This window comes from Elgaria multicarinata, chromosome 2, assembly GCF_023053635.1.
Source record: "Elgaria multicarinata webbii isolate HBS135686 ecotype San Diego chromosome 2, rElgMul1.1.pri, whole genome shotgun sequence".
Lineage (NCBI taxonomy): Eukaryota > Metazoa > Chordata > Lepidosauria > Squamata > Anguidae > Elgaria > Elgaria multicarinata.
Window position 1 is genome coordinate 139,903,607 of NC_086172.1, and position 27,137 is coordinate 139,930,743.

General features: G+C 40.9%; 1 protein-coding gene across 1 annotated transcript in view; it reads right to left on the reverse strand.

Moving 5' to 3' along the window:
• Window positions 1-5,484: 5,484 nt before the first annotated feature.
• PRKD1 (protein kinase D1) overlaps window positions 5,485-27,137 on the reverse strand; it is a 121,456-nt gene continuing 99,803 nt past the window's right edge. Inside the window, exons 11-20 of the mRNA XM_063118890.1 lie at window positions 25,977-26,054; window positions 24,211-24,490; window positions 21,950-22,002; window positions 20,569-20,641; window positions 17,891-17,997; window positions 16,800-16,961; window positions 15,462-15,560; window positions 14,194-14,461; window positions 9,710-9,795; window positions 5,485-6,193 (exon numbers count right to left, since the gene is read on the reverse strand). Coding sequence (XP_062974960.1) covers window positions 5,975-6,193; window positions 9,710-9,795; window positions 14,194-14,461; window positions 15,462-15,560; window positions 16,800-16,961; window positions 17,891-17,997; window positions 20,569-20,641; window positions 21,950-22,002; window positions 24,211-24,490; window positions 25,977-26,054 — 1,425 coding nt within the window. The 3' untranslated portion in view covers window positions 5,485-5,974. The remainder of the gene's footprint in view (window positions 6,194-9,709; window positions 9,796-14,193; window positions 14,462-15,461; window positions 15,561-16,799; window positions 16,962-17,890; window positions 17,998-20,568; window positions 20,642-21,949; window positions 22,003-24,210; window positions 24,491-25,976; window positions 26,055-27,137) is intronic.

A 27,137-nucleotide genomic window follows, 5' to 3' on the forward strand; every position in this document is an offset into this window, starting at 1 on the left:
ATACACATGCATGCCAAGACTCAAGCCAATCCAAGCCTCCCCTGATTTTGGGGGGAAATTTGAAAATCAGACACCCCATTTTCAGACATGGACTGTTCTCCGACATTTTGACAGATAAAAACTTGGAAGCAGGCACATCCACGTTCATGGCAAATTTCAAGCAGATTGCATCATCCCCTGATTTGGGGGGGGGGCTTTAACCTCCAACACAGCACCCCTAACCCCCATTCAAACACCCCTTTCTATATCTCCGTCAATTTTCACATTAGAAACCTCAAGTTAGGCACCATGACACCTCATGCATGTATACACATGCATGCCAAGACTCAAGCCAATCCAAGCCTCCCCTGATTTTGGGGGAATTTTGGAAAATCGGACACCCCAGTATCTCAGGGATTTAAAGCTGCAGACAGGTCAATGGGGCCATTTCAAAGGAAATCCCAACGTGCCATGAATTGGGGAGTAGATAAACCTAAATATGAATCTTCTTCCACACTTGAAAAATGTATTTGGAACTTCAAAAAGTCTAAGTGAGCGCAGGAAGGACTTATCCCCTGAGTCAAAGCAAGACACACACAAACCATCCCTGCGAGGCGGGCAGGGGAGGAGGGAGGGAAGGCAGGCAGGCAGCAGACATTTCTGGGGGCACAAGGAAGTGCGGCAAGGATGGCTTGTTTCTTTCTAAGCCAGCAGTAACACATTGCAAACCAACCCTGCGAGGCGGGCGCAAAGAGTGAGCAAAGGATGGCTTGTTTCTTTCTAAGCCAGCAGTAACGCATTGCAAACCAACCCTGCAAGGCAGGTGCAAGGAGTGAGCAAAGGATGGCTTGTTTCTTTCTAAGCCAGCAGTAAAGCATTGCAAACCATCCCTGTGAGGCGGTCACAGAGGAGGAGGACAGGCGGGCAGAGAGCCAGGCAGAGATATGCCATAGATCTAGTATGGGGGAGTCAGTCCCGGCAGATGCCTCACCACAGCAGCACCCCAGGGGGAAGGCAGGCAGACAGCAGACATTTCTGGGGGCACAAGGAAGCCAAGGATAGTTTCAAAGCCAGTAATGCAAACCATCCCTGTGAGGCGGGAGCAGCACAGAGAGATGCCTTTTCTTTTGCATCCCATAACTAGGAGGCTAGGAGGATAAGAGTAAAGCTTTGTGATCCTTGCTTCAGAGTTGATTGACTGCACTGTGATCACAGCCACAATTAAACAACAACAACAACAACAATAGTAACGTTAATAATAGCAGTACTAATTAATATTAATAGCAATAATAGCAATAACAACAACAACAACAACAACAACAACAACAACAACAACAACAAGGAGTTGAACCACAATGAAAGCCTGCCTGACTTCACTGAAGAGGAAAAGCCAGGAGAGCTTGGGCTATGGGGTGTAAAATGGAATAAATAAATAAACAAAGGAGGGGTGGAATTAAAAGCAGCAGTGCTGCTGAATAAACAACAAGAAGATTTTTTTAAAAAAAGGCTATGTCTGTCTTTTACCAGTAACAGGGAAGTGGACGTGCCCAGGGGGAGGGGGTAATTAAGAAGCTACCTGTTACTTCAACTCATAACAGGCATTAGCTTCTCCAGTCTCTCCACTGGTTTCTCTTTGGAGGGCTCTGATGACCCTCCAAGGAGTGCACTGGGCACGTCCACATGCCCTAGGGGACCTCATCCCCTTGCACCACATCTATTCAGTTGTTCACCAAGGTTAGGGTGGGTAGCAGTGCTGTGTTTCCTATCTGTTATTTATTTGCTTAGTATATGATTTCAGGTTGTGTTTGTGCATTTGGTGGGGCTACTGTTTTAAACAACACTGGGAAAAGTCTGTTCAGACTAAGAAAGAGAAGTTTCCCAGTATCCCAAGTTACTAAGTATCCCGTTTTGCCTATCCCCTCCTCCAACTTTGGGATCATGTGATCATGACTGGGAGTTGAATCTGCCTCTCACCACTTCAAAAAGGTACCTCTCCCGCTTTTTTTACCTGGTTTTTTTAAAAAAATATAGCAAGCGAACCGCACCACGCAGTGCTGAGAGTAGGCTCAAAATGACCCCCAGCCACAACTCTCTAAGCACAAGAAATTTCAGAAAGATAGCTTTAAAAACAACACAGTTATGCCTTAATCTTTTCCGCAATGCAATCCTATGGGTGAAATTATGCAAAATGGCGGGCGGATCGCTCTGCGAAAAGAGAAGTGCTTCTCCTATGGCCGCTTCTCTTCGTGATGCTTCTAAGGGTCCCTGGTTCGCTTCTACTCCACCTCTGGGCAAGGCGGAGCAGGCCAATTCGCTTCTGATACTCCAATTCTAAGCGGAGCGGAGCACATCCCTAGTTTTGATCCCACTGCTTCTCCAGCACACAGCAGGAGATAGCAGCAACTTCAGTCTTTAAAAATAAGTCAGCCTTACGGGGGTGGTTTTTTGTTAAGCGAAGAAGGCTAGAAGGGACGGGAGGCGTGTGGGAGGCAGACATCGTCGTGAGAGGGGCCTGCAAAAATCTATGTGTGCCCAGTAATGAGCGTGCGATGAAACACTCATCTGATGGAGCTCATCTGATGCCCTCCCCTTGGAGGCCCGATTGGCGCCAACATTGATTTCATTTCGACGCCAAGTGAAAACATGGCTTTTTAACAAAGCCTTTGATGGTTAAACTCACTGGCACATTGTTTAAACTGTTTTAACTGTTTTAACTGCTTTTAAATTATATATTGTTTTAACTTGGTTCATGGTTTAATTTGTTTTTAACTGTGCATATTTATTGTTTTATACTGTATGTTTTTATCTGTATGCCGCTCTGAGATCTTAATGATATAGGGTGGGATATAAATGTTTTAAATAAATAATAAATACATTTCCAACAATACTGGCATTTGCAGTTGTTTGTATTTCAAAATAGCACCATCAGAACATTTTAAGGAGATGCTACTTTCAGGACGTTGTTTGAACTAGCACTTCTGAAGGGTGATCTCTTAAGGTTGTTTACAATGCTTGGAGCCAGCTTTGGGCATATGAAGTAATAATAGTGGGTATCTTGGCCATGCACATCACTAAGAAATAACAGTAAGATTCCATATATCAAGGGTTCAAGGATAGAGCTTTGAGCCGGAGTGTGTCACTTCGGCTTGTAATTGGCTTTTCTCATTTTAGAAACAAAACACTATGGCTTGAATCCTAAGATAACTTACAGCACAGTCCTATACATGTCTATTCAGAAGTAAGTCCTATTGAGTTCAATGGGTTTTACTCCTACATAAACAGGTAAAGGATTGTAAGTTTAAGGAAGTTATTAGAAGGAAAGTTTCATGTCTTTTGGTGCTGTTTTCATTCTTCTGTTGTTGCATTTTTAATTGTTTTATAGTATATTTGTCTTGATTATTGTTTTAACAAAGTATTTATTTTTAAATGTTAATTATTTTTCAATTTTGGTTCTTTCTGTTGTCCCATTTTTAGCCCCATCAAGCACCATTTCTGTAGTGGAAAGGCAGGGTATAAATCAAATAAATAATGCCCCCCCTCTCCTCAGCAGCCCCCTGAAATGCCTTTGTGGATATGGGGAAGGGGAAATTTCCTTCTATGTACTTTCTTAAGGCTGCAGTCGTATACTTAGCTGGGAGTAAACCCCACTGAACTCAATGGGACTTACTACCGACTAGACATGGAGAGGATTTCACTGTAAGTTAACTTGTCTTAGATTCAAGTTTAATTTTGGCCAATTGGGCCCCCTCGCCTAGCAGCTCTCTGCAATTCACCTGACATTGCCAAGGAGGGCCTCTAAACCTCCAGAGGGTTTATTTCCATAAACTTCTTTAAGATAACTTAGGAGCCAAGCCTATGTATATGGCCAAGCAAATAGGAGTTCAGCATCTTTTAAATGAATCAGACTAAACAAGGCTGTTTGGTTGCTTTCAGCTCAATGCTATTTTGAAATCTATACTAACCTCAATTTATTTGAATGTACAGAAGAATCATTTGTATTGGCCACCTTTTTTGGTGGGGGAGGGATTTTCTCAGCAGATGCCCTACACTAGGTCAGGATAACTAGAGTGGGGTGTTGGTAGAAGTATGAATGCTGGAGAAATCCAAGATGGAGTAAAATTAGTTCAGATTTCCAAGAATTGGACCTTTTGTCTTTTCTTTTTTCTTTCCAAAAATTTATGCAAATTTATTTGTAGGAAGATAAACAAGTTTCTGCTCAGACATGTCATGCTGGAAAATATACATGGGGAAAAGTTGAATGGAATGGGGGACAATACACTAAATGTTACATACTAATATAAATTCCAAAAATTGTTGCAAACCCTATTATGGAATTATTTGCATATTTTCCTGCATACCTGAAAAAAGTTGAATCTTATCTGTGAACCAATGCCAGAATGAACACCACCACGCAATCCACGAAACACATGGGACAGATTTCACAAACTTTGAACGTCTCTAGATGAAGTGTGTCCCTGTTAGCTTTGCTGTACACATTCAATACCATTGAGCACCCTTCCTCAAATGTTTTGGACTACAACTCTGACCATCCTTGACCATTGGCATCCTTGACCATGGGACTGATGGGATTCAAATAAAAAACTTCTTTAAGGCACTAGGTTGGGGAAAGCTACCATTGATCGTGGTACCTTCCTGGGACATCTGGCTGATATGGGATAGGGGAACCATTTCACTGTGATTCTGGTCCTATTTGGCTGAATACCCCCATGCGCTAGTGCTGGGGGGTTATTGCTTGGTCCTGTGGCAACCAGGCTATGACATTAATTAGGGCTCTATTTTGTCCCCTATACTTGTTAACATTTACATGAAACTGCTGGGAGAAGTCAGAGTTCTTAGGTTGGGTATCACCACTATGCTGTTACCTAATTCTATCTCTCTTTTTCAAGTAAGGAGGCTGTGGAAGTCTTGAACCATTGTATGGATCCAGTGAAGGACTGGATGAAGGTGAACAACTGAAGTTCAATTCAGACCAGACAGAAGGTTTTTTGGTCAACAGGCAAGCCAACCTGAGATTGGAGGTACAGCCTTCTCTAAGTATCTTTGGAATCACAGCATCATATTGCTTTGTAAAGGATCAATAACTATTATCTGACAGAAGCTCTTGGTTCAAGCTTGGCAACTCTTAAGGCTGGTAGAGTAATCCAACATAAAACAAAATGTATTTTCAGCAGAATTTTATTCAAAACATACATAAAGGCAACATGTTTTTCAGCTTATAAATGTACATGCTAGAGCAGGATGATAAGAACAAGGAAAAAAACTAACAAACGAGTCTGCAATTTACATTGCTAAGGCATTTAGGCTTAAAAACAGGTTGCACCATGACTGGGCAACATGATCGGGTGGGTGCAGCCATATAAATGTCCATAACAGATGGGGCATCTGGTCTGCCACTGTACAATGCTGTGTATCATTTTATTTTTACAAATTTCATCATATTTCCTTGCAGCATCTCAATATGTTGTCCCACAGCAAAAAACCCCACAAAACCAGAAATCCCAAAATTTATCGAAAATGTTAAAAGTTGTTCACAGAACAGCAGCAGTAATCTACTCTTCAAGAGTTTGCAAACAATTACAATACTAATTAATGATGCATACAAAACCAGGGATCCGCCTGGAGATGGTTCGCCTTACACAATGAGGCTTGAGTAAGAGGAAACTCTTATCTGAAAAGGCACAGTGGAAACAGGTTTGAATGCTCAGGGTACGACAGGAATCATCCACAACAACAGGTTGAGCGTTTCTGGGAACTTTTTGTTAATATAACACAGTTGCTCACACAAAATAATAATTTTTAAAAAATGCGTCTGTTGATTTGTCTTGGCAACTCCCATACATCAATGGTGGTAACAGTGTAACAGCTTTGTTCCCATCTGACAGAAAATAATGGCAGTTCTGCAACGCAAATGTTAAACATGACCGTATGTATTTATTAGTTCCACAGTGTTTTGACAGATTACAAGGGCTGCAATTTAAAGGATACTGACACGTTCACTGAGGGCTTTCAACTCTGCTTCCTCTGGCTCAGGATTTTCATTGTGGTTAGCACTCGGACTGATAAGGTGTGCTGGATACTGCAAGCCATTTTCTCTGGCATACTCTTCCCACCGGGAATCGTCACTCTCATGGGTGATGTAACGCTCTCCTATTTTACTTTCAAGCTCTCGTAAATCTAGCCAGGTCTGGTAATCCTGTAGGAGGGGAGGTAATTTGTTTATAATAGATATTTGAAAACCATTAACAGCAGAGAACAACCTTCCCCAACCTGCTGGCCTCCAGATGTGCTCGATTGCAACTCCCATAATCCCACATAATTATGGGTGTCATAGTCCAGTACATCTGGAGGTTGGTACAGGCAATACCACCAAATGCCTGTTTTATTCTGTTAAGAATAAGGGATGTGGTGGCACATGTTACTTTTTTAAAAAATATAGGTACGCTACTGATCTTTGAAGATTCAGACAAATGTTACGTGAAAACACATCAGTACATCTATGTTCACTAGAAAATACCATTGAATAGCTAGGCTCAAAAACCAGCTTTGGAGTTCCTAGATCTTTCCCTCAAATATATTTAGTTATTCATTGATTCATAATATGTCTACTGCACCTTTTTGCTAAAAAAGACTCCAAGATGGCTTACAAATAGAGTTAAAACAAAACACCAAGAAAATAAAGACACAGAATGAGCCAATAACATATAGAGCAGCAAGCAACAACCAGGTGAAAGCATTAAGATATTTTAAAATTAGTCTGTATTTGGGAAACAGGGCTGACACAGCCAAATGCTTCATGGTCCCAGCCAGTTTTCTCTCCACCTACTCCTCAGGCTTCTGGATTATGGGTGATTCAGCCAACCAGAAATCCAATCAAGTTCAGAACCCGAATGGGATGGCAACCCCCACTGCTTCCATCAAAAGCTTTGCAATGTGTACTTAAAGAGTACTTAACTGCAAACTGGTTTTCACATTCCCTTCAATGGTGAGGGCAGTTCGATGTGGAGAGAGATACATTTACAGAGAGGCACTTGGCTGAAGATGTTCGTGCATGTGTTTGTTGGAGCTCTTTACATACACTGAAGCTCCCATATATGTGCAAGGAGTCTCAGATTTGAGATGATACTGAAGAAGCCATTTCTGGCAACAACAGAAGTAGCAACTGGACATAAGGATGTATGGAAATATAGTTTCAGTTCGCAAATTACTTGAAAATGCCCCATTCACAATCCTGAATGGGAACACAGTGCATTTTCTCCAAAAATGTTTGCAAATTCCAGAACTTACCTTCACATTTGCAAAATATGTACTTGAACAATGCACAACTTTTAAATTACCCACACTTTAGTCGATGGGGGGGGTGAATTTGTGCAATTTGGAGCATTGTTTGTGCAACGTTCGTATTCAACAGCTGTTTGCATTGCACAATTTCCCCATTCTCTCAAAACAAACGGCAGGCAAAAACACAAGTGTAAATCATGGTGAGGTGAGCAATGAGCTGATATACAGAGAGACCTAGCAAGCTTGAACACCACTCATTCGCCTATCCCTAGATTGTAAACCTATGCGGCAGGGTCTTGCTATTTACTGTGTAATCTGTACAGCACCATGTACATTGATGGTGCTATATAAATAAATAATAATAATAATAATAATAATATGACACAGTTATTGTCCATGAATTTAATGCTTTTGGTCTGCTTCTTTTTTAAAAAAGGAGAAAATCATGCTACTGATTAAGACATTATCTTGTGGCTATAAAGTCAATAATCTTCTCCTTCTTCTTCCTAGGGTGCCATCTCCTATCAGAGGTTAGCTATTGTTACAACTATTTTTGTTTTTTACGCGGGTGCTCTAAATAATTGCAGAGAACTACAGCTATACCATTCCCTCAAGTTCTTTATCTGTGATATTCTAATTTTATTTTTAGAAGAAATATTTCTTCAATAATGATTTTTAATTTTTAAGTAACAATATTTATCTCCTGCTTTTTGACCCTAAAAAGTCCCCCTGGAGCAACGCACATAAAAACAAAAATTAAATACCATAAAAAGCCAGTTAAAAATACAATGCCACCAAGAAAAGAATAAAACACTAAATAAGAGAAAGAATTGCTTACAGATGTTCTGTACAGCACCATGAAAATTGATGGTGCTATATAAATAAATAAATAATAATAATAATAATAATAATAATAACAGACAAAAAGATGACATTCAAAATTAATACGTATTGACAGTTTACCTAAAGTTTAAAAGTGAGTGAGTCAATCAAAGCTGTCTAGGGTGGTTGCTCCACAATATTTAGTCAGTGTAACAAAAGTATATCACTACCCTTTTCTGGGTGCATTGTGAAAATCACAGAAACCATCTCCATGCAAGTGCAAGGGAAGCCTCCTGGAACCACCCCGGAATAGTGGTTCTATATATGGACATAGGAAAATGCTGAATTATTTATTATTTATTTATTATTAAAACATTTGTATCCCGCCCTATATCACAAGGATCTCAGGGCGGGGTACAGGTGAAATCATACAAATGATAGAAAACAAATATGCACAGCTAAAAACAAATTAAATAGTAAGTTAAAACCAGTATAGAATTTAAAACCAATTAAACCAATTAAAAGCTATGTACACGCTTGGTGAATTTAGCCATCAAAGGCTTTGTTAAAAAGCCATGTCTTAACTTGGTGCCGAAATGAATCATAGAATCATAGAATAGCAGAGTTGGAAGGGGCCTACAAGGCCATCAAGTCCAACCCCCTGCTCAGTGCAGGAATCCACCCTAAAGCATCCCTGACAGATGCTTGTCCAGCTGCCTCTTGAAAGCCTCTAGTGTGGGAGAGCCCACAACCTCCCTAGGTAACTGATTCCATTGTCGCACTGCTCTAACAGTCAGGAAGTTTTTCCTGATGTCCAGCTGGAATCTGGCTTCTTTTAACTTGAGTCCATTATTCCGTGTCCTGCACTCAGAGGATCGAGAAGAGATCCTGGCATCCTGGTCCAGTGCCTGCACCAGTTGGGCCTCCAAGGGGAGGGCATTCCACATTCAGGGTGCCACAACAGAGAAAGCCCTCTCACCATAGCGTATGTCTCATGTTGGTGGGACGCACAGGAGGGCTCTTCCAACAGAACTCAAGTCTCAGGCAGGCATATATAGGGAGAGGCGCTCCCTCAAGTATCGAGGTTCCAAGCTGTTTAAGGCTTTAAATTACCAACAACTTGAATTCCGACTGGAAGCATATAGACAGCCTGTGCAATTCCTTTAAGACCGGTGCTATGAATGGACCATTGGTCCATCTAGCTCAGTATTACCTACACTGACTGACACTAGTTTTCTGGGATTTCAGATAGGGCCCTACCTGGTGATGTCCAGATTGAAACTGGGATTTTTTTTACATGTAACACATGTGCTCTACATGTGAACTCTGGCCTCTGCTAGCATCAAGATGTTGCATACCATTTGGCAGATATACTGTATGCAGCACAGGACATTCAAATGTTACACCTGGCTTGTGGAGCCCTATCCTATGAACACATATCTTTCTGTAGGCTCCATATGGGACTGTAACATTTAAATTAGACCTTAGCCTTACAGATGTCTAGCTAACTGTGCTTAACTTTGGAGTGACAGTTATAGAAATGTTGTCTGTGTTTGCTATCTAACCACAAACTCACAGAAGGTGAAAGGCATGAAATTTGCAGCATTACCTGTAGCCATGGGTGGCTTAATGTCTTGTCCACACTGTAGCGCTTTCTCATTTTCACTTGCAACAAATTATTTATGAGATCAATAGCTGGAGAAAAAAAAATTCAGAAGGCATCACACTCAAATACTTGCTTGTATCTCATATGGTAACAGTAGAGATGCAGTAACAAAAACAAAATTGCAAGACAGAACTAATCACTTTTGGTTCATGACAGGCATGCCAGTTGGCATAGTTTGAGTTTTGTTTGTTTGCTTGTTTGTTTTCTTAAACTGCCTTCTTCAGGTTGCTCGCTATGTATTATATACAGATACACACACACACACACACACACACAATAAAAGAGATTGTTTAAATAGTAAACAGATGAACAAAAACAGCAACCATCAGAGTGCAGACTCACATCTGTGCTTCAATATAATGGACAGGACCCACGTGCAATAATACCATATATGCAACTATAACTTTGTTTATGCTTTTTTTCTGTGCAGTTCCCATTGCCAGACAAACTGTTTTTTGTTTTGTCTCTTTGGCAGAGAAAAGTGTAGTAGTCCTCTTGTTTGCCTTACATGGAGGGCCCCTCAGAGCATGGCACAGACTCTTCGGGAAGCCTCACCTGCTGCTCAGAAGAGAAAGTGACCAGTGCAGTTCTCTTAAGAGAGCCCAGCCCAAATGCTTCACCGTAAGGGCGCCTACTTTAGAGCAAAGCATTGGTGGGTAGCTGGCCCTGGTGCCTGCCTGTGTTGCCACAGGACAGGCAACCTCCAGGGCCATCTCCCCATCAATACCTTGTTCTGAGAAAGCTCCCCTCACAGCAAGGCATCGAAGGAGAGGCCTGCGGTGTGGCAGCACTGCCAGGGTGAGGGGAGAGAAGGGGGTGCTCACTGTCAGGGAGAGGAGAAGGAGGGGCAAGCAAGTGCTACCGCTGTCACCATAGGTGATGGCCATTGCCACCGCCATCATCATCATAGGAAAAAGGAGAAGGAGGAGGGGGTGGGCTGCCATAGTCTTCATTATGGCTGCAGGAGAGAGAAGAAAGGGCAGCTGCTGTGGGGCAGAAGGGAAGGGAGAAGGAGGGTGGGTACCACCATCAGGAGGAAGGGAGGAGGAGGAGGGCAGGTATGCACTGCCACGGCAGCTGGGGTTGAGTGAGGAGACGAGAGAGGACGGCAGCAGGCAGTCTGTAGAAAACTGTTAATCCATCAAAGAATCTATATAGGAACAAAAATAGCCAGCAACAACAAGGCTTGGCAGGCACAAGGAACATTTAATGTCACAGATTTGTACAAATATAATGGCAGAAATGCCTTGAGTGTCAACCAATTTTCTTGCTAGATGCATTTGATGGGTTAGAACAGCCTTGAGAGGAATATTGCTTTTCAGCATAATGAGGGCAAGCTAAAGCCTTGACACCGATATGTAATTCTTTCTATTGGCAATCATATATTCTGTTCTCCATGTTATAATGAGAAAGATTGCCATACATCGGAGAGGTGAAGCAGAAGCTTTCACTATGAACCGCAAGGCAGCAATCAAATGAATAGATCTCCGTGCTAATTTTCAAAAGCTCTCTCTCTCTCTCTAATAATCATATACATTCCCTATGCTTGGTATCACAATTAGCTGCATCATTACTTCTTTCTAAACAATAAATCAACAGACACATTGCAGGGTCACTGAAATAATAATCTTTATGTGCAGATGCACACACATGTATGGTTACATATGATTCAGTGAAGGCAGTACAGCAAGAGAAGAAATGAGAAGTATTCTGACACACTCAACCACACATTACATTAAAGACATTGATCCTAGCTTTACTTTTATTCCATTTTTTAATAGTTGCCGGGTATCTCTTTTATTGCTCCTACACCCTGCACAGAGAAGGTAGATTTAATCCTTCCCATCGCAGTCCTGTTTTTACTGAAAATTATTCCCCTCCCCAACCCATATGGCTATGGGGCTTAGAAAGAAATCCCCATTTGCTCTAAGAGAGATTTTATTCTAATTCCCATAGGGGCGCAGTGGGTCAATTTTCAGTAAAATAAGTAAAATAAAAATTGGAGGAAAAAACCCAAAAAAACCTTTGTGTAAACAAAGAAAACAAACTGTGTAGGGGAGCCCTTAGGCTCCCCATTTCATGTTCTTTGGAATAATATCACTCTTAATTCTTGGACCCTTCACACATGACGATGTTCCTATGTGGGAAGAAGGCTACACAGTTCATGTTTACTGTTGTACATGTGTTATAATGCAAACAAGACTACTCCATGGTGGGATTTCATCTTTGGGAAACTTCTGTGGGATGGCACCAACAGCTTCATCTGTCAGCCTCTATATTTTGGTGCACCCTGTATGGTTAGAGGCATCTGAATAGACCAACCATGAAGGGAAAAACTATGAAATTGGATATCCCCCTTGTTTCAGGCAGAGACCAGCTAGAGGCCTAGGAATTCGGGACCTCAGATTTAGGGAGGAAGCAGGAATTTCACTGTCCCGCCCAGGATCATAAATCATATTGTCTATATTAACCTTCTCCAACCTTGTGCCATCCAGATGTTTTGGACTACAACTGAAAGGAGTTTTAAAGTCCAAAACATCTGGAGGACTCAAGATTGGGGCTAGCTGGTCTTTGTGTTCTGTGAAAGGTCGAGCACTACATTTACGTTAGCCAATGATGATAACACTAAATATGTGCAATAGCAAAGTAAGTATGAGGGCACATACCTACAACTCTTCTAGCATTAACCCATTACTTTCCTTTCAAAGAAGAAATTATTAGGCACTGGGCATCATACAGTATAATTTCTAGGATCATTCCAGGACAACTACCAGGTTGCTGCAGGCAACCAAGCTGCCTTTCGAGGCTCTTATTTTTTTGTTAAAAGGAAGAAAAGGTGTGTGTATGTGTGTGCTTGACCTATTTAAGCATAAGACCACAACCCAAATATTCTTAGCATTTTGCCCAAGTTCCCAAATATCCCCCAACATTAGGGTGACCATATAAAAAGGAGGACAGGGCTCTTGTATCTTTAACAGTTGTATTCCAAAGGGAATTTTAGCTGGTGTCATTTGTATGCATGCAGCACCTAGTGAAATTTCCTCTTCATCACAACAGTTCAAGCTGCAGGAATATAGCTAAAGTGACCAGATACAAAAGAGGGCAGGGCACCTGTAGCTTGAACTGTTGCGATGAAGAGGGTATTTCACCAGGTGCTGGATGCATACAAATGACACCTGCTAAAATTCCCTTTGGAATAGGACTGTTAAAGATACAAGAGCCCTGTCCTCCTTTTCATATGGTCACCCTACCCAACATACATTCACAGAGGACAAATGGCACTGTAGAAGAAACATTTGGCACACCTTTGATTCCAGCACCAAAGAAAGCAGTCCAACGGAAGTAAACGGTGTCTGGGAGGCCACGGGATTGTTTGGATTCCTGGATCAAGCGCTCAGCGACAGCGCTCCGGCCTCACACAGAGGTGTCCATGTTCCCCTGCCCCCTCCTCCACAGAAGCGACCTCGGAGAGGAGGGAAAGGGGATGGCTGTGTGGGCAAGACAGGGACTGGAGGAAGCAGGAATACAAGCTATCCCCCAGCCCTCTTTCCCTCCCCTTCCAAAGAGCCCTAGCTAGATGGACAAAAATGTCCTTATAGAAAAAATGGGGAGGAGCACAGAGGTGACGATTGGCTCCGCTGCTCCTCCCTCTCTGCATAGGATGGCTGCCAGCCTCCGAGGCTGATGGGAATCCCAATAGGATCACGCCCTTATTCTACGGCTCTATTCTCTGGCTTTCAGTTTATGAACTTTATCACACCAGCGTTATACTGTGCAATCACTGCGAACCGCATGCAAAAGACTCAGAAGTTTTCTACCTTATAATCTGCTTTGATTGTGAAGTACTCCCATGTATCCTTCTTTAATTGTGCTTCAAAGGGAAAAGATTTGCCATATTTAACCCCTGCTTTTTGAGCGTATCTTCCGAGACACTGCTGGGGCACAGGAGGATTTTAAACAAAGCTTACATCTGCGTAAGCTTTAAAGATAAAGACACCAAAATTGGCACAGTAATAGATATTAGGGAGAGCTTTAAGCATACCAAATTTGAATAGAATTGGGTCATCCATTGATTATGATTTTTTTCATTTCCCCTCTTAAACTCACTTCCTGGTATGCAAAGGATCACTGTCGCCCAGTAGCAAAAACAACAACAACTGCGAAAGCTTAGCGCTACGAGGATAATCTGAGGGAAGCAGGTACGTGGGATGAAGCTTTATAATTGGCTGTTGTTTTTATTTTATCTTTTGCTGTGTTTATGATATATGATTTATAGGATTATTTATTTGGTGGTTAGCCACTTTGGGAATCCAGTATGGAAATGTGGGTTATCTATGTTCAATAGATTAATAAATAAATAGACATACAGACTTAAAAATGATTTTTTAATATATAAGTATCTGTGTATTAGGAGGGAAAAGGAATACCTTCATGAGAGATTTCCTTCCAGGGATTGGGTGGGTACATAAAAGCAGCATTCTGAATTTGATCGTGAATGTCCTCGTCTTCATTGAATGGAAATGTACCACTAAGGCTGACATAGATAATGACCCCCACGGACCACATATCTAAGGATCGATTGTACCCTTTGTTTCTCAGGACTTCAGGAGCAAGATAGGCTGGTGTCCCCACAACTGAACGTCTGAATGATTTCTCTCCAATGATCCGGGCAAAACCAAAGTCACAAAGCTTCACCTGTTTGGTACAAAAGTTGATGAGACAAACCCATTATAGATTAAATGTGTTGATGTTATTTTACACTGATGGTTTCAAGTATATTCAATGGACCAATATATTATACATGTGATAAGTGGATACCATGTTCAAAGATGGATATATCTTTGAAGACAAGATATCTCATTCAAGATTAAGACAAATCTTTCTCTCTATTTTTAAGTTAAAAAAACTGCTCCCAAGGGGGAGGAGAAAGCTGCCTTATCAGTATGTCAGAGAACACAAGCCAATCACTACTGTGACAGCTGGCTTTGGCAGAAAACAGGATGAACATATTTTCGTTGAGCTCAACCCTGATTATGACAATAACTTCTACCCCTGGCTCATGATTCAAGTTATGTACATCTGAGTACACCCATAGACTTTACTGGAGCTGTGATATATAACCTGTACTTACTCCAAATAGACAGTATACCATGACTGTGTATATATGTAATCGATATTTTAAACTTGGTATGCCACTGAAAGTAAGGACTGACACACAAAATCTGTGTACCCAATGTACCAATTAGAAACACATGGGAACTCCAATGTGGTTTGATCGGTGTACATATAATTCAGATAAAGAAGATTCCTGCATTGAGCAGGGGGTTGGACTCGATGGCCTTAAAGGTCCCTTCCAACTCTACTATTCTATGATTCTATAAGATATGTATATTTTCATATTACAATTTCAACAGGTATGCAGAAGTGCAAGTGTATCATATACATTACTGAGAAAATAAAGCCATGGGAGAGATTTGAGGGGGGGTGGGGAATAAGCACTTAATTTATAGCTCAGCTTCAAACATATTAAAGGGATTTTTTTCCCCCACAGGATCAATTTTCAAAAACACATTTCAAACACATTCAATATGTATCAAACTGAAACATCCAATGTGACAAATCAGTTTTGGTCATTGCAATTTGCTTCAACAGAGGGATGAAGTTTATCTGTACAAAGTGAATTATTTTTACTTGCCTGTGGGAAAGGATCAGCCGATGCCAGCAATACATTTTCTGGTTTGAGATCACAATGAACAATGTTTTTAAAATGAAGATGTCTCAAGGCAACAAGGATCTATAAAGACACAAATCAGCTGTGCTGTAACATAGAGAATGCACTCAATATTTACTTCAATTTTAATGTGTTTCCTGAAAATGAGATAAATCAGCACCAACCACAAGGACAACAGCTTAATTCGAGTGATTTGAATGTTTTTATTTTCTGATCCCATTCAAAATTGGGTAAACAACACAGAAGGATATAAAATGAGAGAGACTTAATAGTAAAGATAAACACACCCCAAGCAGCAGTGATTACCAAGCACTCAACAATACATAAAAATGGGCACACAAGTGCTCTGCTATTGGTTGGACCAAGTGCAATCTGCACACATTCACACACACACACACACACACACACACACACACACACACACTGTTCAGGGTTTGGAATGAAAGGGTACCAGAACCTAAGCAACATATGACCTTAATATACTGTGATGGAAAGCTGGGGGAGCAACTGGGATATCAGGAAGTATTTGTGGGGGGAACATCTACTACCACTCAAGAGTCATCCCTGGCTTGGAAGAGAGGGAAGTGAGAACTATAATGAGAACTATAGGCTCCATAATTTTAAGAAATCTGAATGCCACATTTTCAGAAATGGTGATCATATTTGCATTGCATGCCAAACCACAATAGGCGAGAATATTTATTATGAATTAATAAGCAAGAGCAAATTGAAGCAATTTATGAGTCACACACGGATGGGCACCCAATATCAGTGCACTAACGCAACTGTCCTGTGTCCACACAAACTACCATCCTCCCTTCCCCCAACTGTGGAACTGGCCAGCTTTTCAAGGGCTCTTGCATACCTCGGAGGAGAGGAGAAAGGCCCATCAGAGATAAGCGGGCTATATGCCAGACCCAAGGGCTGGGGGAGGCTGTTGAAACACACATGAAGGAAGTGCTGTAAATCATGATTCATCAGTGTCATCTTATTTTAAGCCAAGACCAATGTAGCCAAGCACTTGATAGGCTATAATGATTCTTTATCAGGCAGAAGTTACACAGAAAGGCACAGTACAAAATCAACCCGAGAAATACACAATGCATTAGGAATGGAGTCATAGAACACCCCAATTATTCTTTACTCATTCTAGATTACATGCTCTCTCACACTCTGTCTCAACAAACTTACACTGTGACCTGCTATCCTCATTAAGAGAAAATTTGAAGATATTTTTAATTTATAGACGTGAATCTCATAGGAAAAGAAACATAACATTTGACATCCCTAATGGGCTCTTACCTGTGTAATTAAAAACTTGGTTATTCGCTCTGGCAACCTTCCTTTTTCACTTGACAAGATCATCTCCAGCATGTCTCCATGGAGTTTCTCCATAACAACAAACACTCTTTCTGGTGTTTCGAACATGCATTCCAGATTTACAACACCCTGGTGATGCAGATTCTATTATAAAAGGTAAACACTATTTCAATGAGCCCCATTTGTCTATATCCAATGACAAGGTTCACAAATTAATCCGTTACTGTGTAGACATTCATTTTTCAAGGCCTTTGGCATCAGTATAAGTACAACTAGTCAGAAATAACAGCAAATAAATAAATATAATGGTAAGAGAACAGCTTCATTTTTATAGTTAACAACTTGGACCGGCACCAAAGTACTGCAGCATGGAGGGATCCTATTCAAGTTGTCACCAGCCAGCCAGCCAGCTGTGCCCTCCCTCCAGAAAACTCCATTGCCCCTTCCTCCCATTTTCTCTTATTTTCTCCTGAACAAACCATCAGCATTCCACAACCAATGGGTATGTCCAGCCCTCACTGGGTTCCTTAGATTTTTGTTACATATATTGTACTTCTGCAAATCTTGAAGCCCTCTCAAGCCTGATGGAGCCTCCTTCAGTTGTGTGTGTGTGGTGCTATTTTGGCTATATAAGGATTAACACAAGGAGAACGCATTTGCTATTAGTAGTTATGATGCAAAACTTATGAATACAGCCTTAATTCAGTTCACAGTCCAAAGAAAAGTGGCTTACAATGTCTTCTTTCTACCTCTCTGGGGACAGGCAACAGGATCCCTTAATATTCACTGATTAGCCACCAGAATTCTAATTGTGTTGGATTCTCTCAAAAGTGCATTTACTTCCGATTATTCCAATTAGCAAGTTACTAAGATTTTGGTTTCAAAGTTCCTGTATTTAAAGTGGATTAGAAATTATTTCAAAGAGAGGCATCACTTGAAAACCTTTATCTGGAGATTCAATGCATAATTAGTTACATAGATTTCTACCGCTGAAACCTGTTCCCAGTAAGTTTTATTGCCCTGCTCTAAATTAAATACATACAGGATATAATTGGTAATTAAATAAAAGATACCTGTAAAATTGCAACCTCATTACGAAGTTGGCTTTCTTGCTTAGTTGGAAATCTCAGTTTGTCAATGATTTTAATTGCTACATCTCTTCCTGTTTTGCGATGTTTTCCTGTTTGATGAAAAATATGCCAATTAACATGATCATCTCTGAGAAGCATCACCTTTCTAGAACTCAGAGGGTTTTTTTTCTGTTTTATTAAAACCTAACCATCAAGGTATCATCTGATAGAAGATTGGTCTAAGGAATTCTAAGGATTCAGTCTTTTTTCTTTAATATCATGAAAATTCTAAACAGATTTTGAATCAAAGAGGGACCCTTATATCTTTTCTCTTATAGAGCAAAAAAAAAAAAGCAGTGGATGGAAAATTTGGAAGAAAAACAGCACATGGGGAAAGGGTTTAAAGTTCACTCTCCCAACCCCTACCCCGTACCCTAGCCTTCCACGTACATTCCCAGTGTATAGCTGTCCATTTTGTAAAAATGTCAGGAACAAGTGAAACCTATAATACAGGTCCATTAAAATACATAGCCATGAACAGGGCTACCAACACCAGTTATAGGAGATCTGGAAGGCCTCATTGCTAAGCAAGCCTAGTTGAAAGTGGATGTAGGATGGTTTTTTCTGAGTTCACTCCATGAGTCCAAGTCCTCAACCTCCAATCTCACTCATGGACATCCAATCAGACCTCCTCCATCCTAATCCATGTTAAATGCAAAGACAGACCAACAAACCAATCCAGATATTTTAAAACTGGTATGTAAAAAAAATGCCCAAAGCCATAAATACTGAAATGTCTAAAACTGTGGTATTTTAAAGATAAATAACTTTTTTTTCCTTTTAAAAAACTGATTTTCTAGCTAAGCTCTTCCAAAGCCGATCTTAATTGTCAGTATCATCATTCTGGAATTCTTACTTAAGATATTAATATCACACAGTATTTCAGATGTACCTGAACAGAACTAAAGGAATCTAAGGGCCAAACTAGTTGTGGCATTAACTGGGTGAGTGCAGTTGACATACACATTTTTGTTCTGTAAATAGCAGCCTCAGGGAAAACTGGCACCCTGACTGCAGAGGAATGCTCCCTGACAAAAATAAATAAATAAATAAATAAAGTCACCTTTCTGAAGCTGCTACTTGCATTTCAAAGGAAGCCTCCATTCATACAATCAACATCATGTCCAGTTTGGACCTTGGTGCCAAACTACATCTGACACAATTTATACAATTAGCAAGTGTGTGAATACTCTTCTAAATATAAACAACAGGTGTGGGGTGGGTGGGTTTGGGGTGTTACTGGTTTGGATTGGAACCCTGGGTGGGGGGCAGCAGGAGATTTTAACTCTTTTGCCTCTGCTATGCTCATGTTCCATTTTGGACCCTCTGTGCTTGCTACTGTACTGGAAATGTGCGTGAATGGGAACTCTCGTTCCAGTGCAAACAGCAAGTGTTCCGAATCCAGATTGCAGCAGTCCCAGTGTGCAAAGAGTTAAAGCCCTTTCTCTCCCAGACCAGGATCTTAATTCAGATTAAGCCCCACCCACCCCTGCACCTGCAATATACATTTTTTAAAAGCTATACATGCAGATGCAAATTGCCCGAATGGTGTCAAATTTAGTTTGGTCCTAAAATGGCAGTAAATAAATTTAAAAATAAAATTAAGCCCTTTTATATGTACATCTGAAATACATAGAATAAGCAAGTTCTGGATTCCACCTTCTAATCTGTATACCACTGCTTATACGCCTGGTCTTGAATTACTTATCTGAGCATGTAGTTTTGCCCAGGTGTAGTTGGTGTGATTATTTGACCAGTAGCCAATGGCCACTCATAAAGTACACTGCAGTAAACTTCCGTATTCCCCATTCCCCCTGAGGCAGGAGGAGAAGTTTGGAAGCTTCTGTTTGTCATGTATCCAGAATAACAAATTGTAGTTAACATTAACTATGATTAGCTTCAAACAAGCCAAATTCAATCCCCAGTTACTGAAAATGGCTTGTTTGAAGTAACCATAGTTAATGTTAACCACAATTAACAGTGACCAGGATGACACAATAAACTGCAGCTAATAAAAAGCAAGAGCAAAAAACTTCCAAGCTTTTCCTCCCAGCTGCGTAAGAGTGTGAGCCTAAGGAAGAGTTTAGAAGTTTTTCACTTTTGCTTTTTATTAGCTGCAGTTTACTGTGTCATCCAGGTCAATGTTAATTTCTGCTCATTCACGTTGTGCTAAACTACGGTTTAGTGTGATGCGCGAATGAATAAGCAAGTCTATCTCAAGCAGCTGTAAGATAACACAGGAAAAATCATGACCATCAGGAAGTATGATTACAGGTGATATAAATAATAGAATAAGAGAAGAGGTAAAGGGGGAAAAGAATCTCTGATTCCAAATTAATCCTAAAATTAGAATACAGAAAGGAAGGTACTGCAAGGGGTTTCTAGACTATTGCAGTTCAAAATAGCTAGGCTCTGATTATAACATCCCTGTGTCACAAACTATTTTTTAAAGAAATGTTTAAATAATGATTTTGCCCTGTCTCCTTTCCATAGGATAATAAAATATTTTCTGTATCCCTGCCAGTGATAAAATGCTGGTTATATAATGAATTCTAAATGCCTAAGAAATGCTACATCTCCTCCCCCATTTTCTTATCTATTATGCATGTGGAAAGTCTTACCTCCATAAACAATTCCAAACTGTCCTGATCCCAGCACCTCATCTGGAAAGATTTGGTATACTGTACTGATATCCTGTTTGTACAAATAGATTCCCATGTTAAACATTAGAGAATGGAAATAAAGTCAAGATATGATTATTTTGCTAAAGCAAAATCATTAAGAAAAACAATTTGACACAAATGGCTTTTAATTCCATGCAAAAGGCATGGTAGACAGGACCTTTGTAGATGGCAGCACAACTCAACAGAATACACCCTAAGCTCTGCTTTTGGAATCCCTTGTGATGAACTGAGGCCCTCGCTGTGGTGTGCACACCGGCCCCAAAGGTTTCTGCACATGTGCACTGCGTTTAAAGCCAGAGGACATCAGAAGTAGTGAAGCAGCTTCCAATGTCCTGAGCAATGCCAAAACTGCCTCATATGTTCAGTGGAATTCGAGGACTCTGCAAAGGTTGAACGTCCTCCCCCAACCTTGATGAATCTGTGAGTTTACAATGGGCAGGGGGCAACCTATGCCCCAAAGGGCCAAATGCAGCTCTCTTGGTCTAATGTCATTTGGCCCTTCACCTAATTTCAAAAGCCTTCTGCATGCCATCAGTTCAGAGGTCTGGCAGCACGCTGGGTGAGAAGGAAGAGGGAGGGAGGGAGAAGGGAGTGGCAGAACGAGAGAGAAAAGAAGATGGCAAAATAAAAGAGAAAAGGGGTGAGTCACCCACTTTGGGCTCTTGTCCTGCCCACTGCTGGCTTCAGCCCCACCCATGAGTGCTCCCGACAGATTTCTCATGAGTAAATGCAACCCTCATTGGAAAATAGGTTGCCCACTCAATTTACAAGATGGTGTGTTTGTGGTGAAAGGTCAGCTTGGTGCCAAGGCCTACTGAAGCTTTTATAGAAGCTCCACCCTGTTCCAGTGACCTCATCAAGCCAGGCCTACTGAAGCTTTTATAGAAGCTCCACCCATGCTGAACCTCCTGAGATCCCCTAGTTCCTTGGGAATAATCGCAGAATGAAGTGAATTCAAAAAAGGCAGGTTGGATTTCACTAGAATTCCAAGTAAATCTATGTTACTGGAATATTCTCTGGAGTGCACCCATGTAGTGTTACATGGATCTATTCACAGACCATTTACAATGGTGTAATCCTTCTGTGGGGCTACAGAAGAAATGTGAATTGTAAATTGGCCCTGAAGTTTTTATCTTTTTTATCTGAAAGAAAAATTCTAAAAAAAACTGCTGTGAAGATCCTTTTCCTCAATGGATTTTTTTCTCTTCTTTGGTAAAGAAAATGGCCAATGAGACATCCTTTCAAAGTTCTCAAAACAGATCAATGACTTTGCAAGCTGCACTCTATCATGTCTGGCACCAACACTCAGAACACTTACCACATTTTCTTGGACCTGGCAATTTGATACTGAAATACTGATGGATATATTACCTAGAAAGAAAAGTTACAGTAATTATTGTATCTCTCTCTCTCTCTCTCTATGTGTGTGTGTGAGAGAGAGTGTTGCCACACACTTACATACAAGAAAAAGGTGCATTTGAACTATCACTAAGGAATTAACAACCCAGTCCATGGTACAGTTAAGCATGTATTGCTGATTTATAACAGATAAACGTAATTTATTTGTCCCTTCTACACATTGATTTATACAAAAAATCTTACAGTGATATCTATCAGGTAGGTGGGCTTCTGCACAGAACCAATACACATGAACTTCCCTGCCCTCACACCTGGATAGATATGTCAGATATATAGTGGTAAAAGAGCCCATTGAATTATGGTGAACTTCACAACAATATCTACCATATGACCAAGGCAACTGGCAAAAATCAACTTAGATTAAGGAGAATATAAAACTGAGGTCTTTTGGAGAGTAAAATAGATTTGGATAGGGATTAATTATTCCAACTTTGAACCTAGGAATAAAGGCTAAAACACCACTGTCTAGAACTTTTCTGTACACCAGAGCAGCAGGGTTCTGAGGTATGTGATTAGTATTATTGATCACAAATCAGTGGACAATGAAGTGATCACTGTATCCCAACTTTCCAATCTCTAGCTACATTATTGTTCAAATGTCAAGCGTACACTGAGCCAGCACGTTTGCCAAATGATCATGCAACAAAGGGAGGAAAAATTCTTGTCCTGCAAAGAAGATAATAAGACAGGCAACTTATCTTTTGTGTGTACTGCAGGTCCAAAATATGGCTTGGCTTTGCATTCAGGTAAGCTGGCAATTTCAGATTTAGGAATGGGGAGACATTTGTTTGCTTTCCTATTTAATGCAAGCATATCTAATTCGTACTTCCCAAACCAATCTGTGAACCAAAACGCAGCTATATCACAATATTTGCACTTCTACAATTTTTGCCAAGCAGATGGGAAACTGCAGATAGAACTGTGTATATTAGTGAAAACACTGTACAAAATTGCATTACATTAGGGATATCTGCATGCAAAAATGTGTATATTAGGCAAAACTGTATACAAAAATATGTGCATTAGGAGAACTGTGCATGAAAATGCATACAAACTTCCAAAGGTGTTTGGTGCTGAAGTTATGCTGTCTGATCTTCAATACGTCAATGTCCTACCACTCTGCAAATATGTCAATGGCCTACCACTCTGCAGACAGCTGCTGTAAAGGCCTGGGGGCTGTGGAATGGGACACAGTACTGCATTGATCCAATCCTATAACAATGTTTCTATGTAACCACTGTGCTATCCAGACCTCAAAGTAAGTGCTAGACCTCTCTATAAGCTACCTGTCTGGTAATAACAATGTAAGTGAAAGCTACTCCTTAAATATATCAATGCAAGTGCTCAATTAAAAATCACAAATTCAGTACACTTCCTGCAACAGAAGATGTGTTTAACTGGTGAAATGATTCTCAAACCTGTTTTTTGATTGTTTGTTTTGTTTTGTTTTGTTATTTGTGGACCACTTGAGAGGTATGTGTGTCTCAATGGTCCACTTAGTAAACTTTTTTCTCGTTCTACAAATCAAAGTACATATTGACTCTGTTCAGATGACATGGTAAGCCATGGTGGTTAGGCATTTTGAGCTAAATATTATGGCTTACCATGTCATCTGAACCATGACGTAGCATGTTGTGTGAACCATTCCTAACCATAGTGGTTACATAACCATGGTTTAAACACACTAGCTAAAACCATTTACTGCAAAAGGGTTAGTGGCCTAACTATGGCTTGAAAATCATGGGTCATAGGCAAAAACACCACTGAAAAGGACCCCTTAGTAGACTGCATCAGTGCCATTTCATGAAAAAACTACAGGCCATAGGTCAGGGCCTTGTTCAGCTCTTTGATAATGTGGCCTTGGTCAAAACAACCTCAATCTTTTAAAAAATCAATCAATCAAATCAATCAATCAAATGCAAGACCAAGTAGAAATGTTTTCCACTGTTCTGCAAGCTTTCTGCAGACCACCAGAATGGAGCTGTATACAAAAATATGTGCATTAGGAGAACTGTGCATGAAAATACATACAAACTTTCAAAGGTGTTTGGTGCTGAAGTTATGCTGTCTGATCTTCAATACATCAATGTCCTACCACTCTGCAAATGTTTGAGAACATTTGCTCTGGTTTATTTAAAAATAGGAAGTTCATCAACTTACGGTGTAGGCTTGGTCCCGAACCAGTGGATGCCCCTTTGGGAATAACAGGCATGAGGGCATGCTGGATTGCCATCTCCCACATTCTTGCCACATCCGGGCCACAACCAGTTGTGAGAATACTGCTATTAGCTGGAAGGCTTGGTAGGTTTTCAACATTTTCCCCAACATAGTAGACTACATTTGCTGTGGTTATTTCAAAGCAATGGGGGTTCGCTTCCTGGGGCAATAAACTGAAGTTTTTTGCAGGTTCCAGGGATAAAATTTCAGACAATGGGATTTCCTGTGAAGAATTATTATTATTGTTGTTGTTGTTGTTGTTATTAATAATAATAATAATAATAATAATAATAATAATTTCTGCAACACTTTTCCAGATACAAAAGAAAGCGTTTTAATTATTATTTTTGCATTGTTTATCTATTTATTTTGTACGTCTAAATATTTATTCGCCCACAGCATTTGAGAATGCTAGGAAACCTCGTTCTCAGCTCTTGGGAATAAAGCCCCTAGTCCTCTGGGCTTTGCACCCTGGTACATTACTACCCAGTTCATCAGTGTGACAAAGAAAGAAGAAGGAAAGGGGAGATCTCCCTCTCTACCCTGTGCACCACTGCTGCTGCTCCTGGCACAGCGGAAGAATACAGGGGAGGTATTTGGGGAGGTGGGGTTGGAGAGGAAAGATTTGGGGGATGGTGCAAGCTTGTAGGAAGAGAGTTGCAAATTATCCTCAAGCTCAGAATTTTGTCCAACCTGGAAAAGAATTTGGGGCTTAATAAGCTCACCTCTCATTTTAAATCCCCAAAGTTTGTACCTGAGCCTGCCTTGGGAGACCTTCGCCAGCATTTCTAGTAAGTAATAGGAGTCCTCTCCCCTCTCCAGTTCTTTTCCTACTGCCTCTTATTTCCCCAACAACCCCTTGGATCCTGGCCGGTATGTAGGCAGGATCAGCTGAAGATCTTGGCTGAAATGTTAATTTCTTGGCTGCATGGAGACATTTATGAATCTCTTTCTCCATTTCACCTTATCTACTCCAATTCAATAAATCAGACGTAGTTTAGGTTGACATACAGCCTGCAACAGTTGCACTCAATGAGCCCAGATGCCCATTTTAATGTGATTATTATGTAGTTATGTACTAGAAATGCCAGAGAAGCTTGCCAGACTCAGGCCTTTGTAATGCATTCCTGAAAGGGGCAGCATTACAAGATCCTTGGATTCTTCGCTGGCTCAGATTAAAATCCCAGCAGGACAAGAATTCCGCCCGCAAAGACCACATGATCAAAAACTACGAATGGGGGTCAAATGTCCATCCCCTGTGGCAGCCCCTTAAGACAAGAGAGTCCTCTGTGGGGAGAGACTGCCCCCTCCATGTGGTTTCAGGTGTGTGGCCTCTTTAATGCCCCCTCTTCCCTCTTCATATGCCTGCTTCTTCCAGCCAGGGAAGCAAGGTATAAAGGAAACAAGCAATAAGATGGGAAAGGGTTAGGGAATATTTATCAATTTCCTGATTTTTTAAAAGAAACTACTTGTGAATGGGGGAGAGTAGGGAACTCACCCAGGGTGCTGTTTCACCCATGTCCTGCTTGTGGGTTCCTCGTCGACAGCTGGTTGGTCACTGTGTGAACGGAGTGCTGGACTAAATAGACCTTTGGTCTGATCCAGCACGGCTCTTCTTATGTTCTTACAAGATACAGACAACCAGAATATAACTTTTAAAAATAGTTACCTTCTGGAATATACAATATAAAACCTAAAACCATCTTTACCTTGTAATATTTGCTTCCAGTATCATTTTGGAACAGTGTAATACATTTGCTGTCCAATCTCCAGTAGTGCCGTTTCCTCTGCATTGAAAGAAAAACACTTAAAATTAATTTAGAAAATTCTTATAAAGAATGTAGCAACAACACAATGAAATTAAATGAGATAATGCCCACAGCCCCAACCCTCAAAACCTGTACACTGGTGGCTGGATGCATTTCTTTCTCCCTCCAAGTGGTTAAGCTTTTGTGCAACCAGTAGAGTGAATTCACAAGCAGAAACTGGCCTCCTCACATTTTCCACTGCATTTTCTGGATAAGAAATCCAGAGCTCCTAAATTTAGTAACAGATCAGAGCCCCTAAATTTAGTGTACAGAAGAGATATGTTTCTGTGGAGTATTTGCATGAACATCATAATCCAAAGTCTTGTGAGGGAAAGAAATATTTGTAGGATCTGCTTTATCCAAGATATCACACCAAAAAGGAACACCCACTAGGTCCACAGCATATACGAAGGAGACTGGCCAATATCACCTCTCCCGAGTCTTATCTCTATGTCCCTCAAGTCTACAGCCTTGCATAACTGTCTTTTATCACAGAGGGCTATAATTTTAAATGGTTCTTATAAATGCTATGCATTTCCTTTTTATCTAACAAAAAATATGATAGTCAGACAAAAGCTGTTTTCCAGAACATTTCTGATACTACAGATACATCTTGATTTGGTTTTCTTGGAACTGTTTCACATTCTATGGTGTGCCAAGGGTAAATCCAACCTACCGCATTTCTTCGATTCTAAGATGCACTTTTTAACCTAAATAAACAGCTCTAAAAATAGGGTGCACCTTAGAATCGATGGCATCTTACAATCGAAGAAATACGGTAGCTGCAAAGCTGAGCAAGCAGGGCTTTCTAAGATTGTTTTGCTGGCTGATTGGAGCCTACAGCGCGCCCTGTGCAGCTCCGGCCCTCATCAGCCGCGCCAGGAAGACACGCGGCTCCAAAAGTCAGGAGGCTCACCCCCCCCCCCAAGCACCGGGTCCCCCTCCCAGCCGCCGCGCTGGGTAGCGCGCGTCCCACCTGGAACCCCTCACGCCCACAGAAAAACCTGTGCCCAGAGGCTAAAGTGCTGCTCCACCGAAGCTGCTCTCATGCGGCAGCTCCAG